Source organism: Salmo salar, chromosome ssa02 (genome assembly GCF_905237065.1).
Source record: "Salmo salar chromosome ssa02, Ssal_v3.1, whole genome shotgun sequence".
NCBI classification, from domain to species: domain Eukaryota; kingdom Metazoa; phylum Chordata; class Actinopteri; order Salmoniformes; family Salmonidae; genus Salmo; species Salmo salar.
Window position 1 is genome coordinate 46,552,133 of NC_059443.1, and position 20,258 is coordinate 46,572,390.

Sequence of the window (20,258 nt, forward strand, 5' to 3'; positions counted from 1 at the left end):
GTTGTATTCGGCGCATGTGATAAATTACATTTGATTTGATGTATTGCTACAGTGTGGGCAGTATCAGGGGAAAGAGAGAAGCTGAGATCTAGTATGAGGGAGAAGGGGATACATGAAATTAGTTTAGAGTATATTGAGTAGAATGTCATTACTCTTACTAAATATTTTGTTATCTTTTTTAAGAGCAACGGGGCTGGCAGGTAGGATTTAGTTTCTCCCTGTCTCTGGCCCACACTCCAGTACAGTATGTGGAAGTAATGCACCATAACGTTGGATGCCAACCGCTGATATATCCCACAGACGAAGAAGAAACCTCACACTGCAGTACAGTAGGTGGCGGTGTATGCGCCTCACGTTTGCTATCCGCCAATACAAATTTAAAGAAGAAGAAAAAAAATGGCGGACAGCCACTAGCTCAATCCACAAACATTTCAAAGCAAGGTAAACAGACTCGAATATATTGTTTACACGCTGTCCTGTTTTTAACAAACACTTTTTAGCCGGTAATTTATCTAGCATTTATTGATGTATTTATAATCAAGCCAACTATGGATAGCTAACATAAAGGATGCCCGTTAGCATGCGGTGTTGACGGTGCTAGCTAGCGGTTGTTCGAGCATGCCCCTGTTATTAGGTTGGAGGTAGGTACCGCTTCATATTCTCACTATTAAATGCACATATTTGCTGGCTGAATTTCTAGCTAACGTGATGCATTGCTTGGCTTTTGCCCCTGAGGGGAGTCCCGTGTGTTGGCTTTGTGTGGAACCTTGATATCTTATGTTAGCCAGGCTAACTTAAAAATCGGTATTTTAGTCATATTACACGGACTAATGATGGTAGCTCATTTTCCTTACAGCTAGTACAGCATTGACGTGGGTCATTATCATTAATAGTGGTCGTAGAAGCGAGCTGGTCTGTCCTACCTAGTAGTTAATGCCGCTGTCATTTTTTTCTTGGAAGGAAAAAGGAGGGAGTTGGGAAAAAGGCGCACTTCTATTGAGAGAACCAACTGAAGACTGTTATGATCTTATAAGGTTTTTTATTGCATATTATGATTGTTTTTGTCTCCTCCATTGCTATAGTCTAGTATTGCATATTTGAAACCGCTATAGCTTAGTATTGCATATTTGAAACCGTTATTTATGACCACTTGTCAGCCCAATGTAAACTTAGCTAATGGTTGCTAGCATGCAAATTTTCAGTAACTGAGTTTAAGGCTTGCTTAATTTAGAAGTCTATTTGATTGCCAGCTGAAATTATGTAGCTACCTAGTTTGCTAGCTTGATACAGTTACTGATGCACTGCTGCTGGTGTGTATGAATAATCATCTGTTATTCTAAACCAGTTAGGAGAAAAAAACAGTAAGGCTGCAAGGTTACTTTGTTGTTAATATATCTTTAAATGGTTGGTGTGATTAGCGTGGCTACTTGGTAAATATACATTAATTAGGCAGTTTGCCTTTATCTGCTATTCATTTCAATGTCCTGGCTGCATGCATTTTATAAACAATGGATTTGTGAGTAGCTGTGACTGCTGTGTCTTGATGCTAAACAAATCGAGTCTACTTTAAGGACCAATATAATTTCAGCCACTTGTTTGTTTGTCTGACCTAATGACCTGTGTGTGTAGCCAACTGGTAATTAACCTAGGCTCAGGGTTAGGGGCCAAAGCCCCTCAAGTCAAGGATAGCCAGCCAGACATCCCCAGCCTGGTCATCATTGTAAATAAGAATTTGTACTTAACTGACTTGCTTAGTTAAATAAAGGTGAAAATAAATTAATTCACAGAATTTTTAAGATCCAAAATATATGGTGACCTCTTGAAATGAATACCCTATATTGGCTATAATGTTTTCTGATTCTCCCATAGCTGCTGTGTCAACAGTGAGCCCTAAGTGTGTTTTGGTGGGTGACTGAGGTCGTCTGCCTCCAACGCTGACCCCCTGCCTGGCCGACAGAAGGGGAGAGTGTTAAGAGCGAATCCGTGGGAAAGTCAACCTGAGCATCCACAAAGTAAGTCATTTCCAAATGAAACACATCCATAATTATGCTTACGGTCTATATGTTGGAGTTCATGCTTTTTGAAAATTAGAAGTAGGAAATTGTATGAATTTTGACCATTACAGGTGGCCAAGTCTCAAATATATTTCAGTCAAGTCGTATTTCATGGCTTTTCGAAAGGGCAACACTCCTGCTAAATCGTTGGTTCCACTGAAAAAAAAAGTTTATTTATTTACACTGAACAAAAAATGTTTCATGAGCTGAAATAAAAGATCCCAGAAATGTTCCATACGCACAAAAAGCTTATTTCTCTAAAATGTAATGGACAAATTTGTTTATATTCCTGTTAGTCAGCATTTCTCCTTTGCCAAGATAATCCATCCACCTGACAGGTGTGGCATATCAAGAAGCTTGCAGTATGTCCAACCGGCCTCAACTGCAGGCCACGTGTATTGCGCAGTGTGGGGGAGCAGTTTACTGATGTCAACATTGTGAACAGAGTAGAGTTCGACCGATTAAGATTTTTCAACTCCGATACCGATTATTGGAGGACCAAAAAGCCGATGCCGATTAATCGTCCAATTTGTGTTTTTTATTTGTAATAATGACAATTACAACAATACTGAATGAACACTTATTTTAACTTAATACATCAATAAAATCAATTTAGCCTCAAATAAATAATGAAACATGTTCAATTTGGTTTAAATAATGCAAAAACAAAGTGTTGGAGAAGAAAGTAAAAGTGCAATATGTGCCATGTAAGAAAGATAATGTTTAAGTTCCTTGCTCAGAACATGAGAACATATGAAAGCTGGTGGTTCTTTTTAACATGAGTCTTCAATATTCCCAGGTAAGAAGTTTTAGGTGGTAGTTATTATAGGACTATTTCTCTCTATACGATTTTTATTTCATATACCTTTGACTATTGGATGTTTTTATAGGCACTTCAGTACTGCCAGTGTAACAGTATAGCTTCCGTCCCTCTCTTCGCTCCCACCTGGGCTCGAACCAGGAACACATCGACAACAGCCACCCTCGAAGCAGCGTTACCCATGTAGAGCAAGGGGAACAACTACTCCAAGTCTCAGAGCGAGTGACGTTTGAAACGCTATTAGCGCGTACCCGCTAACTAGCTAGCCATTTCACATCGGTTACACCAGCCTAATCTTGGGAGTTGATAGGCTTGAAGTCATAAACAGCGCAATGCTTGAAGCACAGTGAAGAGCTGCTGGCAAAACGCACAAAAGTGCTGTTTGAATGAATGCTTACGAGCCTGCTGCTGCCTACCACCGCTCAGTCAGACTGCTCTATCAAATCATAGACTTAATTATAACATAATAACACACAGAAATACGAGCCTTAGGTCATTAATATGGTCGAATCCGGAAACTATCATCTCGAAAACAAAACGTTTTTCCTTTCAGTGAAATACGGAACCGTTCCGTATTTTATCTAACGGGTGGCATCCCTAAGTCTAAATATTCCTGTTACGTTGCACAATCTTCAATGCTATGTGATAATTACATAGAATTCTGGCAAATTAGTTCGCAACGAGCCAGGCGGCCCAAACTGCTGCATATACCCTGACTCTGTTGCAAGAGTCGTGACACATTTTCCCTAGTTAAAATAAATTAATGTTAGCTGGCAATATTAACTAAATATGCAGGTTTAAAAATATATACTTGTGTATTGATTTTAAGGAAGGCATTGATCTTTATGGTTGGAGCAAGCGATTATATGCGATTATATGCAACGCAGGACAGGCTAGATAACTACACATGGTTGATATTACTAGTTTAACTAGTGATTATGATTGATTCATTGTTTTTTCTAAGATAAGTTTAATGATAGCTAGCAACTTACCTTGGCTTCTTACTGCATTCGTGTAACAGGCAGGCTCCTCGTGGAGTGCAATGTAAAGCAGGTGGTTAGAGCATTGGACTAGTTAACTGTAACAAGATTGAATCCCAGAGCTGACAAGGTAAAAATCTGTCTTTCTGCCCCTGAACAAGGCAGTTAACCCACCATTCCTAGGCCGTCATTGAAAATAAGAATGTGTTCTTAACTGACTTGCCTAGTTAACCTCTCTAGGGTCGGCGGGACGAAATCGTCCCACCTACGTAACAGCCAGTGGAATCCCGTGGCGCGTTATTCAAATACCTTAGAAATGCTATTACTTCAATTTCTCAAACATATGACTATTTTACACCATTTTAAAGACAAGACTCTCGTTAATCTAACCACACTGTCCGATTTCAAAAAGGCTTTACAACGAAAGCAAAACATTAGATTATGTCAGCAGAGTACCCAGCCAGAAATAATCAGACACCCATTTTTCAAGCTTGCATATAATGTCACAAAAACCCAGAAGACAGCTAAATGCAGCACTAACCTTTGATCTTCATCAGATGACACACCTAGGACATTATGTTATACAATACATGCATGTTTTGTTCAATGAAGTTCATATTTATATCAAAAACCAGCTTTTTACATTAGCATGTGACGTTCAGAACTTGCATACCCCGGTGAATTTACAAAAAATTTACTAAATTACTCACGATAAACGTTCACAAAAAGCATAACAATTATTTTAAGAATTATAGATACAGAACTCCTCTATGCACTCGATATGTCCGATTTTAAAATAGCTTTTCGGTGAAAGCACATTTTGCAATATTCTAAGTAGATAGCCCGGCATCACAGGGCTAGCTATTTAGACACCCAGCAAGTTTAGCACTCACCAAAGTCAGATTTACTATAAGAAAAATGTTATTACCTTTGGTGTTCTTCGTCAGAATGCACTCCCAGGACTTCTACTTCAATAACAAATGTTGGTTTGGTCCCAAATAATCCATTGTTATATCCAAATAGCGGCGTTTTGTTCGTGCGTTCAAGACACTATCCGAATGGTAAAGAAGGGTCACGAGCACGACGCATTTCGTGACAAAAAAATTCTAAATATTCCATTACCGTACTTCGAAGCATGTCAACCGCTGTTTAAAATCAAATTTTATGCCATTTTTCTCGTAAAAAAGCGATAATATTCCGACCGGGAATCTGCATTTAGGTAAACAGACAAAAGAAAATAAAGCACGGGGTCGACTCGTGCACGCGCCTAAGCCCATTATCTGATCGGCCACTTGCCAAAAGCGCAAATGTGTTTCAGCCTGGGGCTGCCTCGATATCATTCAGCTTTTTCCCTGGCTCTGAGAGCCTATGGGAGCCGTAGGAAGTGTCACGTTACAGCAAAGATCCACAGTCTTCAATAAACAGAGACAAGAAGAACAAGATCTTGTCAGAGAGGGCACTTCCTGTAAGGAATCTTCTCAGGTTTTTGCCTGCCATATGAGTTTTGTTATACTCACAGACACCATTTAAACAGTTTTAGAATCTTTAGGGTGTTTTCTATCCAAAGCCAATAATTATATGCATATTCTAGTTACTGGGCAGGAGTAGTAACCAGATTAAATCGGGTACGTTTTTTATCCGGCCGTGTCAATACTGCCCCCTACCCCCAACAGGTTAAATAAAAAAAAATGGCGTCCAAAAATACCGATTTCCGATTGTTATGAAAACTTGAAATCGGCCCTTATTAATCGGCCATTCCGATTAATCGGTCGACCTCTAGAACAGAGTGCCCCATGGTAGCGGTGAGGTTATGGTATGGGCAGGAATAAGCTGCGGACAAAAAACACAATTGCATTTTATCGATGGCAATTTGAATACCCAGAGACACTGATGAGATTGTGAGCGCCATTCATCCGTCACCATCCTCTCATGTTTCAGCATAATGCGCGGCCCCATGTCGTAAGGATCTGTACACAATCCCTGGAATCTGAAAATGTCCCAGTTCTTCCATGGACTGCGTACTCACAGGACATATCATCTATTGAGCATGTTTGGGGTACTCTGGAACGTGTACGACAGCGTGTTCCAGTTCCCGCCAATATCCAGCAACTTCACACAGACATTGAAGAGGAGTGGGACAACATTCCACAGGCCACAATCAACAGCTTGATCAACTCTATGCGAAGGCGATGTCGCGCTGCACACCAGATACTGACAGGTTCTGACCCACGCCCCTACCTTAAAAAAAATTAATAAAGTATCTGTGACCAAAATGTCCATATCTGTATTCCCCGTTATGTGAAATTCATAATTTATTTCAATTGACATATTTACTTAGGAACTGTAACTCGGTAAGATCTTTGAAATGGTTGCATTTATATTTTTGTAGCTTATGCCTTCCCATACCATAACCTCACCGCCACCTTGGAAGGCACTCTGTTCACAACGTTAACATCTGCAAATATCCGTAAAGAGCACACTTCTCCAGCGTGCCAGTGGCCATCGAAGGTGAGCATTTGCCCACTGAAGTCGGTTACGACGCCGAACTGCAGTCAGGTCAAGACCCTTGTGAGGATGACGAGCATGCAGATGAGCTTCCCCCTGAGATGGTTTCTGACAGTTTGTGCAGAAATTTTTTGGTTGTGCAAACCCAGAGTTTCACCATCTTTCCAGGTGGCTGGTTTCAGACGATCCCACAGGTGAAGAAGCCAGATGTGGAGGTCCTGGGCTAGCGTGGTTACACGTGGTCTGTGATTGTGAGGCCGGTTGGATGTACTGCCAAACTCTAAAATGACGTTGGAGGCGGCTTATGGTAGAGAAATGAACATTAAATTATCTGGCAACAGCTCTGGTGGACATTCCTGCAGTCAGCATTCCAATTGCACACTCTGTCAACTTGAGACATCTGTGGCATTGTGTTGTGTGATAAAACTGCACATTTTAGAATGGCCTTTTATTGTCCCAAGCACAAGGTGCACCTGTGTAATGATCATGCTGTTTTAATCAGCTTCTTGATATGCCACCCCTGTCAGGTGGATGGATTATTTTAGCAAAGTAGAAAAGCTTTTTGTGCGTATGGATAATTTCTGGGGTTCTTTTATTTCAGCTCATGAAACATGGGACCAACATTTTACAAGTTGCATCTATATTTTTGTTCAGTATACATGTCATGTTTCAAAATCAATATCTTTCTTACCTCTATTGTTTTATGTCCTCTGGATTTGAGAAGAAAGATAAGTTCAACAGTGAACCTGTCAGTTTGCCTTAGTTCTCGCACAGCATCCAGCCTAGCTGACGCAGTCCTATTTTCCAGATTTTTGACCACATTTCTTCTCTAGCCTCCATTGAGTCACCCTAATCTTGGCCAACCTACAAGAGTAAGAACTACAATAAACTTTTCATGGATTATGATAGAGACATGCGGTTTGGACCATTGGTTTTCTTAGAGGAGTAACTACACAGGTAACATACCCGTTGGTCAAAATATAAAAAATGTATTGGACACCGTAGACACTAACATCCATAACGGTAATTTTTGCTTTATTTCTCCAACATGCCAATATTTAGAAGTCAGTTATTTTGGAGGTATACACTTCCCCTAAAGGGGTGCTACAGACATACACATATATTATATTTTGTTTGTCCATTCGGTTAGAAATTAAAGTTTTGATTTTGCGTGCAAATGTAATGTCCATAATGCTGGAATCACCCTTAAAAGGCTAACCAGGCTAGCACTAGTATAGGCTACATCAGACTGGCTTCTAGAACACAACAATGTAGAAGAAAGGTCCAAATTGGACCTAAATTTTGACCTAACATGAAGGGGGGAAGTATCAAATGGTTTGTGTTTACTTCAATGTTGTTTCCCCCTCTCGTTTCCCTTCTTTAGAGTGGACTATTGTGTCTTGAACTTAGTCAGTATTACTGGACATGAGGAAGCCAGTGCCACAAAAAGGTAATGTCATGTTAAGAAATGGAATGCAATTGTCCATTTGAAAAGCATAATGTACATCTTCTAATGATGCTGCTCAAGAAGGGTCCTATATTTAGGCTACTTTAATGTGTGTATAGAAGTCTCAGATGCTGATGTGATAGTTTGGACTCACACATCTCATTGACAGTTGCTAAAGATCAAGTGAATTTCTTCTAGTTATGAATAGATAGTTGAGTAATTGAATGGTGTCTCTGAAACGTTGTGCCCTGCTCTCTCCTCTAGCTATTGAGTGGAAAGATGGCAGGCAGATCAAGCATGCCCGAAGTGGCCGTCCCTCCCGGGTCCCATCGCAGTACCAAGGAGGTACATTACCACACACACCAACTTTCTGCTGAATGAAAACAACATCCTTAATCAAACACATTCATATTCAGTTATAACCAGGGGTTGGAACCAAAATGATTTTCCAATTGTTTCATTCTGAACAGAAACACAATTTTTGTTAGTTCCGTTCCACTGTTCCTACCAGCAAAATAAAGTTCTGAACCGGTTCAAATGCCAAGTACTTGTTCATATTTTCTGGTCCTTTTTTAGCCTGTTAAATCAACTGTTTTTTTACATTTAGCTCATTAAATTATTGCGACTGAAATTTTACGGGGTGGGGAGAGAGCAACAGAGAGTTGAGGAGGAGGCTTGAAGCGCTGGGCATCTTATGACATGCATTATCTGAATCCCCAGAATTATACCTAAGAGGAGCGGCTTCTATAGAGGAACTTTGACTGTCCTTTGACCTATATAGCTAACAAGCTGGAGCTAGATAATTAACAAGCTTGTGTGCGCAGAGCGGCACCAGAATTAAAAACATGTCTTACCTTTTTGTAGTTAATAAATTTAACGCGAAACGTGATAACTAGGCCTATAGTGTCCTTAACTAGCATTGGAAAAGCTAATCTATTCTTCTCTAGCTAATTAAAAATCTCTCTCCCCATCTTCTGAATCACGCTTGTAACATCAGTACAGTGGCCTATGCTTCGATGGGGGAGGGGCAGGTAGGCTAAACACACCCTGGCAAAGATTTTCAGCTTGCAAGCAGACATTGGAATATGTTTCTGAGTGAGGGCTTTGCTTCGATTTTTTGTTTGTTTGTGGGACTACAAAAAAATGCCTGTTCCCTGAACCAGTTCCAACCCCTGGTTATAACACTGTTCTAAAGGCGTCAGCATGCTTCAGTTCAGCTGGCGGCTAGCCGAAGTCGGCTAAGCATTCTACTTCAAAATACATTCGCTTGAAAAATGAGAAAAAAGCGGTAATAGTACTGTTTGTCCATTTTGAGACACTGTAGCCAGTATACACTTCCTCAAAATAGTCATAATTAATCTAAGATGATTCAAGAAATCTGTAATTAATTTTGAAGTTTTTGCAGAGGACTTCTTAGTCGTGCAATTTTACATCTAACTGAGATGTTTGGTGCAGTATTTCTCAATGAAAAATGTGCATGAAAATGAGTCGTCTCTCGTTGAATGACAGCAGACTTTACTGGAGAATCCCTACTGTTGACCAACGAAGGGGCGTAGACTTCGGCTACCGACTTCGGCTTGCCTCAAGAAAAAAATGTGTGTACGAACAACTGAAAAAAATAAACCTTACCGAAGTTCAAAACGAACAAACGCGTCCCAAAATGATGTCATAATATATGCACAAACTTTTCCGAACAGTTTCGGCTGGGAGGCATGGGGACACCTTAACACTAGCACATACCATAACACTGAACCCCAAAACCACACACACTCACACAAAAACATATAACGGTAGACAACAAAAAGCAGCCATTGTGCTTTTTCTGTCCCACAGGGCACTTCAGTTGGGACAAATACCTGAAGGAAACAGGTGCTAGTGCTGCACCTGCACACTGCTTCAGACAGGTAAGCCCCCCTAATCAGACTACAGTATATCCTCCTCACCAAAATGTCAGGGCATGCTACTATCCTATGTGAAAGTTCTGCTCCTGAAATGACTCAGAGCAAAATTATTCTAAGGCATGGCATTTACAGTTTGTAGGAATTATGACCAACAAGCAATATGAGATAGAAGTTAAACCTGGCAGCCAAAGTCTCACCAATGACAATGAGCAGCATCTACAGTTGAAGTCAGAAGTTTACATACACCTTAGCCAAATACATTTAAACTCAGTTTTTCACAATTCCTGACATTTAATCCTAGTAGAAATTCTCTGTCTTAGTGTGTATATGTGTGTGTATATATCCTCACACACTACCATTCAAAAGTTTGACGTCACTTAGAAATGTCCCTGTTTTTGAAAGAAAAGCTAATTTTTTTGTCCTTTAAAATTACATAAAAATTATCAGAAATACAGGGTAGACATTGTTAATGTTGTAAATGACTATTGTAGCTGGAAACGGCTGAATTTATTTTTTATTGGATTGTACGCCTATGTAGATGAGACCCATTATCAACAACCAGCACTCCTGTGTTCCAATGGCACCTTGTGCTAGCTAATCCAAGTTTATAATTTTAAAAGGCTAATTGATCGTTAGAAAACCCTTTTGCAATTGTTAGCACAGCTGAAAACTGTTGCTCTGATTTAAAGAAGCAATAAAACTGGCCTTCTTTACACTAGTTGAGTATCTGCAGCATCAGCATTTGTGGGTTCGATTACAGGCTCAAAATGGCCAGAAACAAATACTTTCTTCTGAAGCTTGTCAGTCTATTCTTGTTCTGAGAAATGAAGGCTATTCCATGAGAGAAATTGCCAAGAAACTGAAGATCTCGTACTGGCAAACTGGCTCTAACTAGAATATAAATTGGAGTGGGAGGCCCCGGTGCACAACTGAGCAAGAGGACAAGTACATTAGAGTGTCTAGTTTGAGAAACAGACGCCTCACAAGTCCTCAACTGGCAGCTTCATTAAATAGTACCCGCAAAACACCAGTCTGAACGTCAACCGTGAAGAGGCTACTCCGGGATGCTGGCCTTCTAGGCAGTTCCTCTTACTGATAATGGGCCTCTGTATGCCTATGTAGATACTCCATAAAAAATCTGCCGTTTCCATTTACTATAGTCATTTACAACATTAACATTGTCTACACTGTATTTCTGATCAATTTGATGTTATTTTAATGGACAAAAAAATGTGCTTTAAAAAATAAGGACATTTCTAGGTGACCCCAAACATTTGAACGGTAGTGTATATAATAGAAATCATTAGCTATTTCCATGGGAAAATGTTATGGGATGCATTTGCTCCATTGGTTTTGTTTGTAGGCCTTTTTCATAGGCCTATATTATGCCCTAATAGCCTGCTTGGCCACTGACTAAAACTATCATTAAAGCGGGTACAGCCAGTGTTCACAGTAAACGTGTGCAAGTTGCACAGAATGCTCACAACATTCAAATTTCCACTCACAAGACCTGAAATTTGCTAAGTGGCAGGATTTTTTTTAGGGAACCATTAGGCTAAGAAGAAATTCCCTCTTGGGTCGAGGGGTGACACTGATTTCAAGTTGCGTGCAGGGCTACCTCGTCACCACAGCGTGAGTTCAACTCACCTTCGATACATAGTCTTGCTTGATGCTGTCTTCCTATCTCAGCATGTTGAATCTGTCCAGCATCATTGCATGCCTCTCTGACCTTCCCCTACCTCTCCAGGGCGCAACACCTCCAGTGAATGAGTTCAAGGCGGGCATGAAGCTGGAGGCGCAGGACCCTCGGAATACAACGTCCACCTGCATTGCTACAGTGGTGGGCCTGACGGGATCGCGGCTGCGCCTGCGCCTCGATGGCTCCGACAACAAGAACGACTTCTGGCGCCTGGTGGACTCGTCGGAGATCCAGCCTATTGGCAACTGCGAGAAGAACGCGGGCATGCTGCAGCCGCCATTGGGTGAGGAGGAGAGAGAAACACATTTTCACACACGTACACACCGTCACACACTCCGATACTACATACCCATTATGGATATGATGTGCCCTATTCTTTTTTTAAATCTTGGATCATTAAATTGTTTGCGATCACACAGTGCTACTTACCTTCCTCAGTTAGATTTACAGCAGACTGATGAATACTAGGGTCTATTAATTAGTGCACACTGTAGCAACACGTGCAACGGAAAATATTTTTGTAATGAAACGAGAGTTTCTTATTGGACAAATTAATGTAAGTCCCTCACTGTTATCGGCCCATTTGCGTCAGTTTGTCTTCTTGGCTGTATTCTAGGCTGTATTTGGTTTCCAGGCTGTATCACAACCGGCCGTGATTGGGAGTCCCATAGGGCGGCGCACAATTGGCCCAGCGTTGTCCGGGTTTGGCCGTTGTAGGCCGTCGTTGTAAATAAGAATTTGTTCTTAACTGACTTGCCTAGGTAAATAAATAAAAAAATACAAGTATATACACCTGTGTGTAATAGTGTGATTTGGTGCAATTCTCTAAATGTCCACTAGGTGTCAGCTAATATCAAAAGATGTCTATGGCCCCACCCCATGCACATTAATGAATGGTCTCGTCTACTGTGTATGGATGAGAGTTTTTTTGAAAGCGTCTGTACCTCTTCCACAGGCTTCCGTCTGAACGCATCTTCCTGGCCCATGTTCCTTCTAAAAACACTCAACGGTGCCGAAATGGCCCCAGCACGCATCTTCCACAAGGTACCTGTCACAAAGCAGCACACGCTCTCGATATAGACCTCTTTATAAAGCATACCTGTACACATATACACACTCCCTTTCCCAGCATATACACCTATGTAGCTAAACTTTCCATTGATGGCCATTTGTATTTATTATGGTTGCAGAAAAACTGATTCAAGTTAACGGTAGAACTAACACCACTGGCTTATGGAAGCACTTCTCTAAGCGAGAAGTATATTAAATATTTCTATTTAAGCTATTTATGCTACCTTTTATTGATCCTAATGATATAGGCCTAGGTGTAAACAGCCGAGGTGATAGCGCAACGACACTGGAATAAAAATCTAAATGTGTATGGATGGAGAGAGGGTTAGTTTTACAGGTTTACTCGTTCTGGTTTCTCAGTACTGCATGTATTCTTGGCTATCATGCTATGGCTGTGTCAGAGTCAATTGTAAGTTTAACTTGTGTATTCCTTTATGGGTAGTGTGATGCCTAAGATAGGTTTTTACATGCAGTCATTGGCGGCCGTTAGAATCTGTTTCTTTTTCCTTAATTTTTTTTGTCTGAATAAAACATGATGTAATGAGGACTACATGAAATATGTCTTGCATGTAATGGACATAAAGAACTGGTCTTGCTAAGTTTAAGCACACTGTGTGTCTGTTGTTGTGATTTAGATGGTCAAATCTATGCAGAAATCCAGGTAATTCCAAAGGGTTCACATACTTTTTCTTGCCACTAATAAATATATATATATATATATATACTGCTCAAAAAAATAAAGGGAACACTTAAACAACACATCCTAGATCTGAATGAAAGAAATCATCTTATTAAATACTTTTTTCTTTACATAGTTGAATGTGCTGACAACAAAATCACACAAATAATCAATGGAAATCCAATTTATCAACCCATGGAGGTCTGGATTTGGAGTCACACTCAAAATTAAAGTGGAAAACCACACTACAGGCTGATCCAACTTTGATGTAATGTCCTTAAAACAAGTCAAAATGAGGCTCAGTAGTGTGTGTGGCCTCCACGTGCCTGTATGACCTCCCTACAATGCCTGAGCATGCTCCTGATGAGGTGGCGGATGGTCTCCTGAGGGATCTCCTCCCAGACCTGGACTAAAGCATCCGCCAACTCCTGGACAGTCTGTGGTGCAACGTGGCGTTGGTGGATGGAGTGAGACATGATGTCCCAGATGTGCTCAATTGGATTCAGGTCTGGGGAACGGGCGGGCCAGTCCATAGCATCAATGCCTTCCTCTTGCAGGAACTGCTGACACACTCCAGCCACATGAGGTCTAGCATTGTCTTGCATTAGGAGGAACCCAGGGCCAACTGCACCAGCATATGGTCTCACAAGGGGTCTGAGGATCTCATCTCGGTACCTAATGGCAGTCAGGCTACCTCTGGCGAGCACATGGAGGGCTGTGTGGCCCCCCAAAGAAATGCCACCCCACACCATGACTGACCCACCGCCAAACCGGTCATGCTGGAGGATGTTACAGGCAGCAGAATGTTCTCCACGGCGTCTCCAGACTGTCACATCTGTCACATGTGCTCAGTGTGAACCTGCTTTCATCTGTGAATGTAAGTCCCTCACTGTTATCGGCCCATTTGCGTCAGTTTGACGCAATTGGCGAATTTGCCAATCTTGGTGTTCTCTGGCAAATGCCAAACGTCCTGCACGGTGTTGGGCTGTAAGCACAACCCCCACCTGTGGACGTCGGGCCCTCATACCACCCTCATGGAGTCTGTTTCTGACTGTTTGAGCAGACACATGCACATTTGTGGCCTGCTGGAGGTCATTTTGCAGGGCTCTGGCAGTGCTCCTCCTTGCACAAAGGCGGAGGTAGCGGTCCTGCTGCTGGGTTGTTGCCCTCCTACGGCCTCCTCCACGTCTCCTGATGTACTGGCCTGTCTCCTGGTAGCGCCTCCATGCTCTGGACACTACGCTGACAGACACAGCAAACCTTCTTGCCACAGCTTGCATTGATGTGCCATCCTGGATGAGCTGCACTACCTGAGCCACTTGTGTGGGTTGTAGACTCCGTCTCCCACTAGAGTGAAAGCACCGCCAGCATTCAAAAGTGACCAAAACATCAGCCAGGAAGCATAGGAACTGAGAAGTGGTCTGTGGTTACCACCTGCAGAACCACTCCTTTATTGGGGGTGTCTTGCTAATTGCCTATAATTTCCACCTGTTGTCTATTCCATTTGCACAACAGCACGTGAAATTTATTGTCAATCAGTGTTGCTTCCTAAGTGGACAGTTTGATTTCACAGGAGTGTGATTGACTTGGAGTTACATTGTGTTGTTTAAGTGTTCCCTTTATTTTTTTTGAGCTGTATATATATGTATATTTTTTTATTAGTGGAAAGAAAAAGTATGTGAACCCTTTGGAATTACCTGGATTTCTGCATAGATTTGAACTTCATCTAAATCACAACAATAGACACACAGTGTGCTTAAACTAATAACACAAATTATTGTATTTTTCTTGTCTTTATTGAATACATAATTTAAACATTCACAGTATAGGTTGGAAAAAGTATGTGAGAGATTTTGGTTAGAGTTGCCATGCCCCGCCCCATAAAAAAACACTCACAAAATTTGAGTTTGCTATTCACAAGAAGCATTGCCTGATGTGAACCATGCCTCGAACAAAATAGATTTCAGAAGACCTAAGATTAACAATTGTTGCCTTGCATAAAGCTGGAAAGGGTTTCAAAAGTATCTCTAAAAGTACTCACCCTAGGAGTGGCTGTCCTGCAAAGATGACTGCAAGAGCACAGCGCAGAATGCTCAATGAGGTTAAGAGGAATCCTAGAGTGTCAGCTAAAGACTTACAGACATCTCTGGAAGATGCTATCATCTCTGTTGACGAGTCTACAATACGTAAAACACTAAACAAGAATAAAGAAGCCAAAAAAAACATTGCTGCACATCTGAAGTTTGCAAAAGAGCACCTGGATGTTCCACAGCACTACTGGCAAAATATTTTGTGGACAGATGAAACTAAAGTTGTTGTTTGGAAGGAGCACACAACATTATGTGTGGAGGAAAAAAAGGCACAGCACACCAACATCAAAACCTCATCCCAAACTGTAAACTATGGTGGAGGGAGCATCATGGTTTGGGGCTTCCTCAGGGCCTTGACAGCTTGCTATCATCGACAGAAAAATTAATTCCCAAGTTCTATCAAGACATTTTGCAGGAGAATGTAAGGCTATCTGTCCACCAATTGAAGCTCAACAGAAGTTAGGTGATGCTACAGGACAACAACCCAAAAGACAGAAGTAAATCAGCAACAGAATGGTTTGAACAGAAGAAAATACGCCTTCTGGAGTGGCCCAGTCAGTCCTGACCTCAACCCGATTTGAGATGCTGTGGCATAACCCCAGGAGAGCGGTTCACACCAGATATCCCAAGAATATTGCTGAATTGAAACAGTTTTGTAAAGAGGAATGGTCCAAAATTCCTCCTGACCGTTGTGCAGGTCTGATCCGCAACTACAGAAAATGTTTGGTTGAGGTTATTGCTGCCAAAGGAGGGTCAACCAGTTATTAAATCCATGAGTTCAAATACTTTTTCCAACCTGCACTGTGAATGTTTACACTGTGTGTTCAATAAAGACATGAACAATTATAATTGTTTGTGTGTTATTAGTTTAAGCAGACTGTGTTTGTCTATTGTTGTGACTTAGATGAAGATCAGATCAATTTTTATGACCAATTTATGCAGAAATCCAGGTAATTCTTAAGGGTTCACATACAATTGTATCCAGTGAACTAAGCAGGCTGGGCTGACATGCTTATAGCCTTTGCTAGGATTTTCTAAATATGAGCATGCATTTATAAGATTGTGCTGTTATTATTTCTATCAATATTATCTATTGTTACTATTTATTTATTTTTTTACTTTTCCCGTGTGTTATTTGGTTAGTTATCTTATATAGCACCCTCATAGATATTTATGTTATCATGGGACTGCCCTCATTCCCCTCTGGCCAACGCCAAGTGTTTTCCTTAGGGGCACGACATGAGTCAGGGAGATGGTCTGATGGTCTTAGTGACAACAGACCTAGATATGGGGGAAGGTTTTAGTGGGTGGAATATTAGGACAATTGGAGGTTTACAAAGTTGCAGCTACAGTATGCCTAACAGTGTAAATATTATGGTACAGCTATATTGACACTTAATCATCGTTGTGATTTTAATGGTAAGTTTACAAACATTGGTTGTGGTAAGTATAATTGTATCATTATGGTAAGTGGGGAAATAAGTATAGCCAGTTGTAATTGTAATGGCTTAGCTGATCATAAAAAAAATGACATTTTTACAAGGCTAAAAAAGAAAGAATAAAATATCTATTGTTTACAGGAAACTCATCCTACAAATATTGATGAGGTTGGGTGGAAAAGGACTGGGCGGGATAAATATATTTTTGTCATGGAAACTCAAAAGGGGTGATTAAACTAATTAATGCAACTTTTGATCCGATTGTGCAAACTGTGCAAACTGTGCAAACAGATCCGCAAGGAAGATTCTTTTAAATATGCTATTGGACCAAAAACAGATCTGGCTAATTAATCTATATGGGCCAAATAATGATAATCCACACTTTGAAAATGTATATAATAATCTATTGAGATCACAAGCAACAAATCAATCTATTATTATGGTGAGAGATTATAATATGGTTTTAAGTACCTCAATGGATCTTAAAGGAAATCACATTACAAACTATCCCCCTCAAGCACTTAAGGAGATACATTAGAACTAGTGGATATATGGAGGCTGTAAAACCCTAACCTAGTGAGATATACATGGAGGAGGCTTCTTGCTGGCATCAATGTAAAAAAAAGTGTTAATGGGAGACCGAATGCGATCGGACCACCATCAGATTGACCTTATAACTCTTACAGAACTTCCACATGGACGGGGATATTGGGCATTTTATCAAGCCCTATTGGATCACAAATTGTTCTTAACTAAGACAAAAGAATTCATACATTTTTTGCACCTCATAGGTACAGCAGTTCCCTTATTGTATGGGACACTTAAATGTGCCATTCAATACAATACTCATCATTAAACAAAAGCAGTTTAGGTCAAAAGAGATTGGACTAATAAAGGAAATAGAGGAAGTAACAGCGCAGGTAGATAGTAATGGCAACTGTACTATAGAGGCACAAAATAGGTTAGAGGAAAAAGAAATGGAGGTACTTATTCAAGAACGATCAAGTGTAATGTATTACAGAAATATATAGCGAATTGTACACAATTTCTCTTGAATGTTCAACATAGAAATGCTACCAAAAAGAATTTACAGAAACTCGTTACAAATGGAGTCATCCATGATTCACCAAATGATATTTTGAAAGCGGAAGCAAATGTTTTATTTTCTGTCTCCTCCATTTCCACTGAATGATGTTAACTGTAAGGATTTCTATAATAATTATAAAAATTATGTAAAATTAACACATTTAAAGAAAGACCTGTGTGAAGGCCAACTTACAGAACTTCCTGAGGAAAAATCTTTTCAGTCAGGAAAAACACCAGGGCTTGATGGTATACCAGTAGAGGTACAGTTCAAGTCGGACGTTTACATACACCTTAGCCAAATACATTTAAACTCAGTTTTTCACAATTCCTGATATTTAATGCGAGTAAAAATTCCCTGTTTTAGGTCAGTTAGATCACCACTTTATTTTAAGAATGTGAAAGGTCAGAATAATAGTAGAGATTTATTTCAGCTTTTATTTCTTTAATCACATTCCCAGTGGGTCCAAAGTTTACATACACTCAATTAGTATTTGGTAGCATTGCCTTTAAATTGTTTAATTGTGTTAAACGTTTCGGGTAGCCTTTTCCCAAGCTTCCCACAATAAGTTGGGTGAATTTTGGCCCATTCCTCCTGCCGGAGCTGGTGTAACTGAGTCAGGTTTGTAGGCCTCCTTGCTTGCACCTGCTTTTTCAGTTCTGCCCACAAATGTTCTATAGGATTGAGGTCAGGGCTTTGTGATGGCCACTCCAATACCTTGACGTTGTTGTCCTTAAGCCATTTTGCTACAACTTTGGAAGTATGCTTGGGGTCATTGTCCACTTGGAAAACCCATTTACGACCAAGCTTTAACTTCCTGATGTCTTGAGATGTTGCTTCAATATATCCACATCATTTTCCTTTCTCATGATATATATTATTATATATTATATATTATTATATATATTTTGTGAAGTGCACCAGTCCCTCCTGCAGCAAAGCACCCCCACGACATGATGCTGCCACCCCTGTGCTTCATGGTTGGGATGGTGTTCTTCGGCTTGCAAGCATCCCCTTTTTTCCTCCAAACATAATGATAGTCATTATGGCCAAACATTTCTATTTTTGTTTCATCAGACCAGAGGACATTTCTCCAAAAAGTACGATCTTTGTCCCCATGTGCAGTTGCAAACCGTAGTCTGGCTTTTTTATGGCGGTTTTGGAGCAGTGGCTTCTGCCTTGCTGAGCAGCCTTTCAGGTTATGTCGATGTAGGACTCGTTTTACTGTGGATGTAGATACTTTTGTACCTGTTTCCTCCAGCATCTTCACAAGGTCCTTTGCTGTTGTTCTGGGATTAATTTGCACATTTCGCACATAATATGCTGGGGTCCAGCAAAATTAAGGCAGTTATACGATTTTAAAAACATTACAATATATTCATAACAGAATTCACAACACACTGTGTACCCTTAGGTCCATACTCCACTACCACATATCTACCACACAAAATCCATGTGTACTTGTGTGTGTATAGTGCGTATGTTATCATGTGTGTATTGTATGCATGTGTCTGTGCCTATGCTTGTGTTGCTTCACAGTCCCTGCTGATCCATAAGGTGTATTTTTATCTGTTTTTTTAAATCTGATTCTACTGCTTGCATCAGTTACCTGATGTGGAATAGAGTTCCATGTAGTCATGGCTCTATGTAGTACCATGCACCTCCCATAGTCTGTTCTGGAGTTGGGGCTGTGAAGAGACCTCTGGTGGCATGTCTTGTGGGGTATGCATGGGTGTCTGAGCTATGTGCTAGTCGTTTAAACAGACAGCTCGGTGCTTTCAACATGTCAATATCTCTCACAAATAACTATAAGTAGTGATGAAGTCAATCTCCTCTACTTTGAGCGAGGAGAGATTGACATGGATATTATTCATGTTTGCTCTCTGTGTACGTCCAAGGGCCAGCCGTGCTGCCCTATTCTGAGCCAATTGCAATTTTCCAAAGTCCCTCTTTGTGGCACCTGACCACACGACTGAACAGTAGTCCAGGTGCGACAAAACTAGGGCCTGTAGAACCTGCCTTGTTGATAGTGTTGTTAAGAAGGTAGAGCAGTACTTCATTATGGACAGACTTCTCCTCAGCTAAGCTACTGTTGTATCAATATGTTTTGACCATGACAGTTTAAACTGCTTGGCGTAACCCTGGATTGTAGTCTTTTCAATTTGCTCAATGTCCACATTATTACAAGATTTAGTTGAGGTTTAGGGTTTAGTGACTGATTTGTCCCAAGTATAATGCTTTTAGTTTTTGAAATATTTAGGTCTAACTTATTCCTTGCCACCCATTCTGAAACTAACTGCAGCTCATTAAGAGTTGCAGTCATTTCAGTTGCTGTAATAGCTGACGTGTATAGTGTCGTGTCATCCGCATACATAGGCACACTGTCTTTACTCAAAGCCAGTGGCATGACGTTAGTAAAGATTGAAAAAAGTAAGGGGCCTAGACAGCTGCCCTGGGGAATTCCTGATTCTACCTGGATTATGTTGGAG

The 20,258-nt window shown here is 40.7% G+C and overlaps 1 protein-coding gene across 12 annotated transcripts in view; it reads left to right on the forward strand.

Moving 5' to 3' along the window:
• The first annotated feature begins 315 nt into the window (after positions 1-315).
• Positions 316-20,258, forward strand: part of LOC106584189 (Scm polycomb group protein homolog 1) — a 48,955-nt gene continuing 29,012 nt past the window's right edge. For 6 of the 12 annotated variants that reach the window (XR_006761268.1, XR_006761269.1, XM_014169180.2 and 3 more), the window contains exons 1-7: positions 316-441; positions 1,870-2,012; positions 7,744-7,809; positions 8,071-8,151; positions 9,640-9,710; positions 11,455-11,689; positions 12,362-12,450. Coding sequence is in view for 10 of the 12 variants with exons in the window: in XM_014169180.2 (XP_014024655.1) it covers positions 7,785-7,809; positions 8,071-8,151; positions 9,640-9,710; positions 11,455-11,689; positions 12,362-12,450 (501 nt within the window). In the remaining 2 variants the exon portion in view is untranslated. Of the gene's footprint in view, positions 642-757; positions 1,035-1,869; positions 2,013-7,167; positions 7,317-7,737; positions 7,810-8,070; positions 8,152-9,639; positions 9,711-11,250; positions 11,340-11,454; positions 11,690-12,361; positions 12,451-20,258 lie in introns of those variants that run through there. The other 6 variants (XM_014169207.2, XM_014169212.2, XM_045704998.1 and 3 more) reach the window with 6 other exon arrangements.